At 43.1% G+C, this 12201-nt stretch overlaps 1 protein-coding gene across 1 annotated transcript; it reads right to left on the reverse strand.

The window, feature by feature from the left end:
* Positions 1 to 9220: 9220 nt before the first annotated feature.
* On the reverse strand, positions 9221 to 11568 carry LOC123485471 (zinc finger protein 501-like). The gene has a single exon (XM_045216419.1). It carries the CDS (start codon positions 11424 to 11426, stop codon positions 9951 to 9953), a length of 1476 nt encoding a protein of 491 aa, XP_045072354.1. The 5' UTR covers positions 11427 to 11568; the 3' UTR covers positions 9221 to 9950.
* Between the last annotated feature and the right edge of the window lie 633 nt (positions 11569 to 12201).

The raw sequence follows: 12201 nt of genomic DNA on the forward strand, positions 1-12201 counted from the left end.
ATATGCAGACCTAAGCTTGTCGCTTGCATTCCCGCATTTGGGACAACGATTCACATTGTTAGGGTGGAGACATGAGCATCTCGTCATTATTTACAGATCTCTGGTTTCAGCCACTTGCTAATTAGAAAGGTAAATTGGCAGGTGCACAGTTTGAATGCTGGCTTCCCCTAAAGTAAATGTATATTTTGTCAAAATTATATAATTACTCCTGTCTAAATAAAACCATTCAAAATACTTTACCAGAGAGCTTGACTTAGCCACAGAGGCTCGTAGCTTCTTTTAAAAAAATTGCTGTGGATTGTTTCAAATCCCACGTGCATGGGCCGGAAGCCAGCAATATGGGCAACACGCGTGGCAATGGGCCTTGCCGAGTATTGAGTCGCGGCTGTCAGTGAAAAGCATCTCAAATGTGTGAAGATGATGCGTCTAGAGTATCATTTAACATGTTGAGTAAAAGAAAAAGGGAAGGGGGTGTGTGGGGAAAATATGGACGTCTCTCTACAGAATGTGCTCGGTGGTCTCCTGCCAATTCTTGCACATTAATTTTATTAATTGTGTCAATTGTTTGCCCTTTGATTCTGTTTCTATCTATTCCCCATTGCATCAAATCAAATGTAACCAGTAGGCCTAGTAAATGTACAACTAATCCCCGTCATTTGGTTACATACATTTCTGTTAATGGACGTATTACAGTCATTTACCGTTCTCATTCTAGGAGTGGAAACGTTGTTTTGCAGAGTTCACAACCTGCTACACTTGTGAGAAACAAGTTTTGGTTTAGTTCATAACCATCATTTAGGAGTTTAGTCCATTTTTTCATTGTCTTTTGTTTGGAGGGCTCCATGTGAGCAATGAGCATGTGTGCGGTTTCTCTGCCCTGATAATGCAATGAGCATGTGTACGGTTTCTCTGCCCTGATAATGCAATGAGCATGTGTGCGGTTTCTCTGCCCTGATAATGCAATGAGCATGTGTGCGGTTTCTCTGCCCTGATAATGCAATGAGCATGTGTACGGTTTCTCTGCCCTGATAATGCAATGAGCGTGTGTGCGGTTTCTCTGCCCTGATAATGCAATGAGCATGTGTGCGGTTTCTCTGCCCTGATAATGCTGAGGGAGCATGCAAACCTGCTGAGTTGATACAATGTTGCACTTCACTAGCAATAGCTCAAGGCAAGACAGCAGTGGCGATTTTAGCATGTCAATCTTGGTGGGGCAAAATGTGTATTTATTTATTGGGGATGCATGCCAGCAAAGCCACTACACAACACAACACAATACTAAACAAGAAATGAATTACATTATAACGGTGACAAACGGTGCCCACAAACTGTTAGGGCCTACATAAAGCTGTCCCAACAGCAGAGGTTTCGTTTCAGCTCCATGGAGTGAATCCTTACCACTGCTACACCTGGCTATCAGCGGAGCCTTGTCTGGCAGCGAAACAGTTCATTCAGCCTCATTTACTGCCTTTAAAAAAACATCGCTGATATGGCTGACTTGCTTAAACAAATGTGGTTTCTACTGACAATTGAGATGTACAAACTATGACATAAGGGGACGACGAGCGGATAAGAGGCAATCCGTAATTTCGATTAAGACATTGATGAGCGAGCTAGGACGGACATGGTCAATATAACTATTTATTCAGCACTTTTGAAATGTACAGCGACAGAATTCAGAACGTGGGCCGTTCTTACAGTGTTCTCCCTGTACACCAAGTCAGAACCGTAGGATAAATAAAGGGGGGCATATAAGCAGACAATGAAAGCTCTTACAATATTCGATGATTATATTTCTCTAAAACAGGTTATAGGCTACATGGGCACCACTAAGTCAGAATAGTAGGCGAAATTAAGAGGGGAAAATAGACCAAATTATTAGGGTGAGGCACATGGGCTTGTAGTATCTAAACAGTTTATGATTTTGCTGACGTTTGCAAATGGTGTGTTAGAGGAAGTTGGCTCTGCTTGCGGAAACATCTGGAAAGCATTACTATAGGGGCCCCCTAAGACAGAGGAGAGTCTGTTATGTGTAAAGGCCAGGGATTGGTCAAATGAAAAACCACCCATATTATGTTACAGATTATAAATACCATGGTTGGAACAAAGGACGGGGAGAAATAACATATTTGAGATTGGGTTGGTTGTTCTCCGGATTTTCTGCAGAACTCTGTAAATTGACGCTGAAATATTTGATGTAATAAACCATTATAATCAAGGACAGTATCAGCGGATTTCTTGTCATCACAGCATAATCAGCATCGTTGTCTCGTACACTACAGGCTACTAACAGCTTACTACACAACATACACTTAGTATTACTTTCTTAGCTACAGTATACATATCTCCCTGACATATTACATAATTTATGCAGCAGCATACAATACATTTTTGGACTCACCTCGTTGTGCTGTGCTCACTTGAACAGGAAGGTGGCGCGGCGGTCCTTCGTGGGCAAATTTTGTCATCAAACTTTGACATCAAAGTCTGGCATTCTCTAGATTTATGGTGCTTTCAAGACAACTGGGAACTCGGAAAAAAACAAGGTCGAATCATGATGACGTCAGTGATCTTCAGGTCGTAGCTCAAGAAAGAGGCCCGAGTTCCCGACAATACCGAGTTGGATGACCGCTCAAAACGTATTTTCCCAGTTGGAGCTCGTTTTTACCTGAGTTCCCAGTTGTCTTGAACTCACTGAAGTCAGATTTCCCAGTTCTGAGTTGTTTTGAGCGCGGCAGAAATCATGCTGGATTGACAGCATGGCCAATGTTGAATGTTTATAATTTTAAACTTGGAAAAGATAACCTTAAACCGAGAATTGGGACCACAAACCCACTCCAATGAATAGCAGGCTAGTGATTGCAGTTAGCCACTGGTTCCTTCCAAACCACTCATTGTTGAATTAGCAATTTCCAACTTGTTGTGTAATGTTTATGTCCAATGGCCGATGAGCACAGATATGTTTTTATCTATCATTTCTCTTCATTATTTTTCTTCATATGGTAAAAGGATTTGCCAGTAGATTGAAGACTTGATTCATGATGACTGTTAGCTAAGATTTTGAAAGTATGATGTTGACCTGATCAGTCCAATCAAAGCTACTGTAGATATAACTTGATTTGATGCCATTTTATCTGTGGCCAATGACCTTGAGCCTTCTTGGATGGGCACTTCTAATGTAACTCTATGGCAGCACACAAGGTGCTTCAATTTTCGAGCTCTACCCTTAGATTAGGCAGTGACGTAGTGTCCCCATAAGTGACAGAACACTGAGCCATCACGGCACTACTAGAGAACATTACCAACCCCTACGCTCTGTATTTTCCACTGGCTGCCCCACCACCACAGAAAGCACTGAGCTAGGCTGAAACACCTGCATTTTGGAGCTGCCTTATTCAAGAAAGCAAAAAAGAGACCAACTTAATTTAACTCTATTATATTTTCTTTTACATTGTTTGCAAACTGATGTCACACGTATACATGCCAAAATAACATGCAAAACAGGCAACCCCCCCCCAAAAAGGAAATATATTTTACAAAAATGCTAAAAATGTGGGGCTTAAAACAGATGGGGCTCTGCCACACCTTCCCTGAATGTCGGGTCGCCACTGCAAGACAGAAAGAAAGGGAGGCTGGCAGGCAGAAAGAAAGGGAGGCTGACAGGCAGAAAGAAAGGGAGGCTGACAGGCAGAAAGAAAGGGAGGCTGACAGGCAGAAAGAAAGGGAGGCTGACAGGCAGAGTACAGTAGAGAGATTGTGACTGAAAGAACCTGAATTTATCAGGATATTTTTTTTTTACTGTTGTTTGTCTGCTTTAAGGCCGATGTATTTTACTCAGTTGACGATGGAAGTTATAGGCCTACTGCTGCATTGGCCTATAGAGGCCATCTATGAGTTCCATGCACTCATTTTCTTTAGCCGCCAATGGATCACGGTGTATCAATGTGTCCATATGGCAAAGGCTGGTGCTCTAGCATTAGTTTAATTTTAACTTTTAGATTTTTATAATTTGAATTCCGATTAACCACGTGACAATTATTTTGAGAAACGAAAAATATATTGAAATAGAACTGTCCCACGGAAAGGAGCATCTAAAATAACCATAAGTGGCAGGCAGACACACTGAACAAAAATATAAAACGCAACATGCAACAATTTCAAAGATTTCACTGAGTTAAAAGTTAATATAAGCAAATCACTTAATTGAAATAAATTCACGAGGCCCTAATCAATGGATTTCACATGACTGGGAATACAAATATGCATCTGTTGGTCACAAAAAAAGTAGGGGTGTGGATCAGAAAACCAGTCAGTATGTGGTGTGACCACCATTTGCCCTAATGCATTGTGACACATCTCCTTCGCATAGAGTGAGTTCAGGTGTGGTGAGTTGGCGGGAAAGGGGGTAATGATCGGAGTGAGTTCAGGTGTGGTGAGTTGGCAGGAGAGGGGGTAATGATCAGAGTGTGTTAAGCAAGCAAACTGTTTATACCGGGGCAGAGCAAGTAGGTCAAGCACGTGCAGCCAGTCCGGATGAGCTACTTTGTTTTGCCCGCGATATTGATTACGGCTTCTACTTTTAACATTATGTGCTTTGGCACCCTCATTGCCCCAATATGTCTCTGTCAAAAAAGAGAAAAGTGGACGCAGAGTGCAGAGTGTTCCAAGAAAAATGGTCATCCTCCTATTTATTCACAGAATTGAATGGGAAAGCTGTATGTTTGGTGTGTTCACAGCATGTTGCAGTGCTGAAAGAATATAACCTTCGTCGCCACAATGTGAGTCTTCATGCCGACAAATATGACAACTTTCAAGGACAGCGGAGAAGAGAGAAGGTGAATGAACTGTTGGCGGGTCTGAAGAAACAGCAGTCTGTGTTTACTCACAACCGAGACATCAGTGACGCTGCAGTGAAAGCTAGCTACCTCATTGCTAATGAAATCGCAGTGGCTTCAAAACCATTTAGTGAGGGTGAATTTGTAAAAACATGCATGATGAAGGCAGCCGAGATTGTGTGCCCTGAAAAGCGTCAGGCTTTTTGTAAATATCAGCATGACAAGAAACACAGTTGCAGACAGGATTTCCGATCTTTCAGTGGATTTGGACAGCCAGTTGAAGCAAAAGTAAAGTCATTTATTGCGTTTTCGGTTGCAATTGATGAAAGCACGGACATTACAGATGTTGTACAACTGCCCATTTTCATCCGCGGAGTTGATGACACATTGACCGTCACCGAGGAGTTCGTGGAGTTGGTGCCGATGACAGATACAACGACAGCAGCTGATATTTTCACCGCACTTTCGTTGGCGCGCTGGACAGGGTCGGAGTGGACTGGTCCCGCGCTGTCAGCCTGGCTACAGATGGTGCGCCCTCAATGATCGGGAAAAAAGCAGGCGTTGTGACAAAGTTCAGAGAGAAAGTGCAATCTGTAAATGGAGGACGTGATTTTTTGACTTTTCACTGTATTTTGCACCAGGAGGCTTTGTGTTGCAAGTCATTCAAGATGGATAACGTCATGAAGGTGGTCATCCAAACTGTTAATTTCATCCGATCCAGAAGCCTGAATCACCGTCAGTTTGACAGCCTTCTCAGGGAGAAAGACCACATCTATGGCCTGCCATACCACACTGAGGTAAGATGGTTAAGCCGAGGTGCTGTGCTGAGGCGTTTCTTTGATTTACGAGAAGAAATTGAACAGTTCATGGAAGAAAAAGGGCAAACCAGTGTTAGAATTTCATTCCGCAGAATGGATGCAGGACCTTGCATTTATGGTGGATGTTACAGAGCACCTGAATAACTTGAACAAACAGCTGCAAGGGCGCAACAAAGTTGTCACGCAGTATTATATGACAGCATACGTTCTTTCAAGTTGAAGCTGTCATTGTGGGAGATGCAACTCGCCGGTGGTGATGCAGCTCACTTCCCCTGTCTGAAAAATGTGTGCGCGACCCAACATGTGGCAGACATGAAGCGGTTCAAAGATAAAATAACGGGACTGTTACGGGAGTTTGAGCAACGCTTTCAGATTTTTGGTGAACTGGAGAAAGACTTAAACGTTTTTTGCTCGCCATTCACCGTGAATCCCTCTGATCTGCCAGTCAGCATCCAACTTGAAATAATAGACTTGCAGTGCGACTCGGATTTGATGGGCAAATTTGCCGCAGCTGGCTTGGACACATTTTATCAGAATCTCTTGCCAGGTTACCCCAACTTGACAGCCCTCGCTGCAAAACTGTTGTGCATGTTTGGAACCACATATCTTTGTGAGCAAGTTTTCACTGTAATGAGCATAAATAAAACAAAGCTGCGCTCAAGGCTCACGACAAGCACTTGAATCACATCCTGAAGTTGGCTGCCACTCAGGATGTGACGCCTGATATTGATGCGCTGGTGAAAGCTAAAAGATGCCAGGTATCAGGAGTCAAATAAACTATGCAACCCCACTTAAAGTGCTGCATGAGACACCCTGATATAGTTCTGTGATCTGTGATATACTTCTGTGAATCACTGAGGCATTGTGTGTTCTTTGTCCTCAGAACATTCAAATAACTTGAGGTGTTTTATGATTAATAGTGATGTTGTGTTTTTGGACACACTGTCCTCAGGCTCCAGCTTTATGTTGATGTGCTATTGTTTTTAATTGTTTTTATTTTATTTGTATATTTAACCTATTCTTGACTCTGTGGTTCTTGCACTTGTTTGGGGAACAGGATTTCATTATTTTTATCTACATTTCTGCCTGAGAAATGACCCCCTGATATAGTTCTGTGATCTGTGAAACAGTTCTGTTAATCACTGAGCCATTGTGTGTTTGTGTGTTCTTTTTCTTTAGAATTTTCAAATAAACTTGGTGTTTTATGATTAATAGTGATGTTGTGCTAGTACTATTTTGGACACACTGTCCTCAGGCTCCAGCTTTCTGTTTTATGTTGATCGTATTAAAACATAGAAAACAATCTGAAGTTGTTGTTTTTAAGTTATATATACCATGATTTTACCGGTCCGGCCCACTTGGGAATAGATTTTCCTCCATGTGGCCCCTGAGCTAAAATGAGTTTGACACCCCTGGTCTAGAGGGTAATGATCCTTCAGAACAGCCATAGTTTATTACAGATCGAATCAGTGCTACATACATATTCCTCAGTGAGGAACAGCCAGCCCCCTACATTGCTAGCCTAAAGTATTTAGTCAGCCACCAATTGTGCAAGTTCTCCCACTTAAAAAGATGAGGGAGGCCTGTAATTTTCATCATAGGTACACGTCAACTACGACAGACAAATTGAGGAAAAAATAATCCAGAAAATCACACTGTAGGATTTTTTATGATTTTATTTGCAAATTATGGTGGAAAATAAGTATTTGGTCACCTACAAACAAGCAAGATTTCTGGCTCTCACAGACCTGTAACTTCTTCTTTAAGGAGGCTCCTCTGTCCTCCACTTGTTATCAGTATAAAAGACACCTGTCCACAACATCGAACAGTCACACTCCAAACTCCACTATGGCCAAGACCAAAGAGCTGTCAAAGGACACCAGAAACAAAATTGTAGACCTGCACCAGGCTGGGAAGACTGAATCTGCAATAGGTAAGCAGCTTGGTTTGAAGAAATCAACTGTGGGAGCAATTATTAGGAAATGGAAGACATACAAGACCACTGATAATCTCCCTCGATCTGGGGCTCCACGCAAGATCTCACCCCGTGGGGTCAAAATGATCACAAGAACGGTGAGCAAAAATCCCAGAACCACACGGGGGGACCTAGTGAATGACCTGCAGAGAGCTGGAACCAAAGTAACAAAGCCTACCATCAGTAACACACTACGCCGCCAGGGACTCAAATCCTGCAGTGCCAGACGTGTCCCCCTGCTTAAGTCAGTACATGTCCAGGCCCGTCTGAAGTTTGCTAGAGTGCATTTGGATGATCCAGAAGTGGATTGGGAGAATATCATATGGTCAGATGAAACCAAAATATAACTTTTTGATAAAAACTCAACTCGTCGTGTTTGGAGGACAAAGAATGCCGAGTTGCATCCAAAGAACACCATACCTACTGTGAAGCATGGGGGTGGAAACATCATGCTTTGGGGCTGTTTTTCTGCAAAGGGACCAGGACGACTGATCCGTGTAAAGGAAAGAATGAATGGGGCCATGTATCGTGAGATTTTGAGTGAAAACCTCCTTCCATCAGCAAGGCATTGAAGATGAAACGTGGCTGGGTCTTTCAGCATGACAATGATCCCAAACACACCGCCCGGGCAACAAAGAGTGGCTTCGTAAGAAGCATTTCAAGGTCCTGGAGTGGCCTAGCCAGTCTCCAGATCTCAACCCCATAGAAAATCTTTGGAGGGAGTTGAAAGTCTGTGTTGCCCAGCGACAGCCCCAAAACATCACTGCTCTAGAGGAGATCTGCATGGAGGAATGGGCCAAAATAGTGAAGACTTACAGAAAACGTTTGACCTGTGTCACATTGCCAACAAAGGGTATATAACAAAGTATTGAGAAACTTTTGTTATTGACCAAATACCTATTTTCCACCATTTGCAAATAAATTCATTAAAATTCCTACAATGTGATTTTCTGGATTTTTTTCCTCATTTTGTCTGTCATAGTTGACGTGTACCTATGATGAAAATTACAGGCCTCTCTCATATTTTTAAGTGGGAGAACTTGCACAATTGGTGGCTGACTAAATACTTATTTTCCCCACTGTATATGGTATGAAAGTGACCCGTCGTTTTCCAGGAAGTAGCCTTATAGTCTATGAACTTTTGTAGGTGTTTTGAATGGTCTTCAGTGTAAAAACCTCATAAAAGGCATCTGGGAGAAGTAAATTCATCCACAAAACAAGAATGTAATCTATTTGAATGCTGATTAGCTGACAGCCTTGGAATATTAAAGCAATAAGGCCCGAGGGGGTGTGGTTTACGGTCAATATACCACCCAGGTTATAATCTTAAATGACCGTGTTTTCACAAATTTGATGATATAATTTGTCAAGCCCATTCAAAAGATTAGGGGACAGGACCCCGGAAGTATGACGTCACATGCACATGGTACTACCAGACTGATTACCGCTGTAACGAATCAGAACGCAAGCTCACGAGACTTCTGGATGAACAGAAACCACAATATGTCGAGAGGTGTTGTAATGGTGACATGCCATAGTGTAAATGTTATCAACAACACGTGCCGACTCTTGACAATGAAAGTACTAGTTCGTACACTATCTTCACTTTTATTTCTATTGTTCACTTAACAAGATTACATTCTATCCATATCAATATTCCACAAACACCTCATTCTGAAATGATTGTCCACACACACACACACTTCTTTCAGCAATATCTGAACTATCTTGACTTTCTAAAATAACTAACAGAATTTGCTAAGATAATGAACAATGATATTAAAGGCAAGTTACTATAAGTGTTAAAAACCAGGAAGAAGGGTTATTCTATTGACTACAAACCTAATATGGATTGGATTGTTGCATAATTAGCATTTTATCACATTAATAGAAATAACATTGATAACTTTATTTAAATGTTTATAGATACCACTAGCTAGTTTGCTCATTTCATTTCTTACCTTGGATTGATTGTGTATGTTAGGTTGTTTGCCTGCTTTATACTGTTCAGTCTGCTGTCTTTTTGCACCTTTTAATTATTTTTTATATTGGGAGCGCTTCTAATAGTTTGAATGTATTTGATACAAACTGCAACAACCTTGAAACCATTAACCTTTCACAAAAACACAATTATTGGAAACATGCATCAGTGTGCAGATATAGTTTTTACATTATGAAGTCATCATTGTTCATTGTTCCCAGTCTAAACCGACACCTCGTTTTGGAGACCAACAGTCATCAGGTGGCACTCTTTTTCAATCATCACGATTATCCAACCTACTAGCTAGCATCCACTAACTGCAGAGACTCCTCTTCACCCTACTAGCATCCACTAACTGCAGAGGCAGGCTCCTCTTCTTCATCATCAATACTCATGGAATCCTCTTCACTCTTCACATCTTTAGTCAGAGCCTCTTCAGTGTTTGTGCTCGGATGGATCTTCTTGTGTCGTCCCAGCTTCATAGAACTGGCGAAGCACTTACCACATTCAGCGCAGCTGTACGGTCTCTCTCCTGTATGAGATCTGATGTGTATCGTCAGTTCAGAAGCTCTTCTGAAGCTCTTCTCGCAGACTGAGCAGGGGAAAGGTCTCTCTCCCGAGTGCGTCCGGAGGTGTTCTTTCAGGCGCCCTGCTTGAGAGAAACCATTCCCACACACAAAGCAGCAGTGGGGTTTCTCTCCTGTGTGTAACTGCTGGTGTCTTTTCAAGGCTGAGGAGAAGCTGAACCGCTTGTCACATTCGGGACAGGGGTATGGTTTCTCTCCAGTGTGTACTTTCTGGTGGTCTTGCAGATGTCTTTTCTGAGTGAACTGCTTCTCGCACACAGAGCAACTGAAGGGCTTCTCTCCTGTGTGGATCCTCATGTGTAACTTGAATGCCGACAACTTCTGGCAAGGTCTCCCACATATGTTACAGGTATAAGGACTCTCCCCCAGGTGGACTTTGCTGTGGGTTTTGAGGTACGACGCAGTAGTGAAGCGCTTCCCACACACAGAGCAGGAGTGCGGTTTCTCTCCTGAGTGCGTCGGGAAGTGTTCCTTCAAACGTGACAGTTGAACAAAACCTTTCCCACACACAGTGCAAATGTGAGGTTTCTCTTCTCTGTGTAACTTCTTGTGTCTATTCAGGGCTATGTTGGAACCAAACATCTTGTCGCAGTCTGAGCAACCGTATGGTTTTTCAACTGAATGTACACTCTCGTGTCTTCGCAGATGGCCTTTGCGATTGAACTGCTTCCCACACACAGAGCAGCTGTACCTCAGAGTTGTAGTGTGGTTCACCTGGTGTTGTTGTTCAGGTTCTCTTGATGTTGACGGACTCTCTTCTTCCTCAGAACCCGGAGGATCGAAGTCCAATCCAACTTCTTCTCCGTCAGAATTGATCAGAACACCAAATACCTCATCTTCCTCCTCCTTCAGTGCTTCATTTGTAGCGTTCATCTCAGGTGTTTGGTTGTGGTTGTCAAACTCAACAGGTGGGAGTAGTCCAGGCGGTAGATGTGTCTTCTGATGTTTCCATAGGTTGTGGGAACTGGTGAAGCTCTGGCCACATTCAGCGCAGCTGTAAGGTTTCTCTCCTGTGTGCTCTCTGTGGTGTACTTTAAGGTCTGCAGGTCTTGCAAAACTCTTCCCGCATACAGAGCAAGGGTAAGGTTTCTCACCTGTGTGCGTCCGGAAATGTTGCTTCAAACGTGACGATTGGGTAAAACGCTTCCCACACACAGAGCAGGGGTAAGGTTTCTCTCCAGTGTGTGTCAGCAGGTGTATTTTCATGGCTCCCAAATGGGCGAACTTCATCCCACAGGTGGGGCAGGGGTAAGGCTTCTCTCCAGTGTGCGTTTTCAGATGTGCTTTCAGGTGTCCCTTCTCACGGAATTGCTTTCCACACAACGTACAGGGGTAAGGCTTCTCTCCTGTGTGAATTCTTATGTGTTTTTGTAGCGCCCGATAACTTTTGGCAGTCTTTTCCACACACTGAACAGTAGTGAGAGCTCTTAGTAGCTGTGTGATTCTCCTGGTGTTGTTCAAGTTCTCCTGATGTAGAGGGATCGCTCTTCACTGTCAGAACTCTGACTGGGATTATATCCTGTGTGAAAAATATGGAATGGGTTAAACAAAGCAGCAGACAAGTCAAGACAATGGTTGGTCTCCCGAGTGGCGCAGTGGTCTAAGGCACTGCATCGCAGTGCTAGCTGTGCCACTAGAGATCCTGGTTCGAATCCAGGCTCTGTCGTAGCCGGCCGCGACCGGGAGACCCATGGGGCGGCGCACAATTTGCCCAGCGTCGTCCAGGGTAGGGGAGGGAATGGCCGGCAGGGATGTAGCTCAGTTGGTAGAGCGTTTGCAACGCCAGGGTTGTGGGTTCGATTCCCATGGGGGGCCAGTATAAAAAATAATGTATGCACTCACTAACTGTAAGTCGCTCTGGATAAGAGCGTCTGCTAAATGACTAAAATGTATAATGTAAATGAAAAATTCCAGAAGCTTTAACAAAATTCCCAGGTTTTCCAGAAATCCTGACTGGAGGGTTCCGGATGCTTATTCCCTCCTGATTCCAGGAATCTTCCAACCA

This window comes from Coregonus clupeaformis, unplaced genomic scaffold, assembly GCF_020615455.1.
Source record: "Coregonus clupeaformis isolate EN_2021a unplaced genomic scaffold, ASM2061545v1 scaf0704, whole genome shotgun sequence".
Taxonomy (NCBI): Eukaryota; Metazoa; Chordata; class Actinopteri; order Salmoniformes; family Salmonidae; genus Coregonus; species Coregonus clupeaformis.

What these genes read in the sequence shown, in the direction of transcription:
- LOC123485471 (XM_045216419.1), bottom strand. Translation starts at nt 11,426, where the DNA reads ATGAAGTTCGCCCATTTGGGAGCCATGAAAATACACCTGCTGACACAC.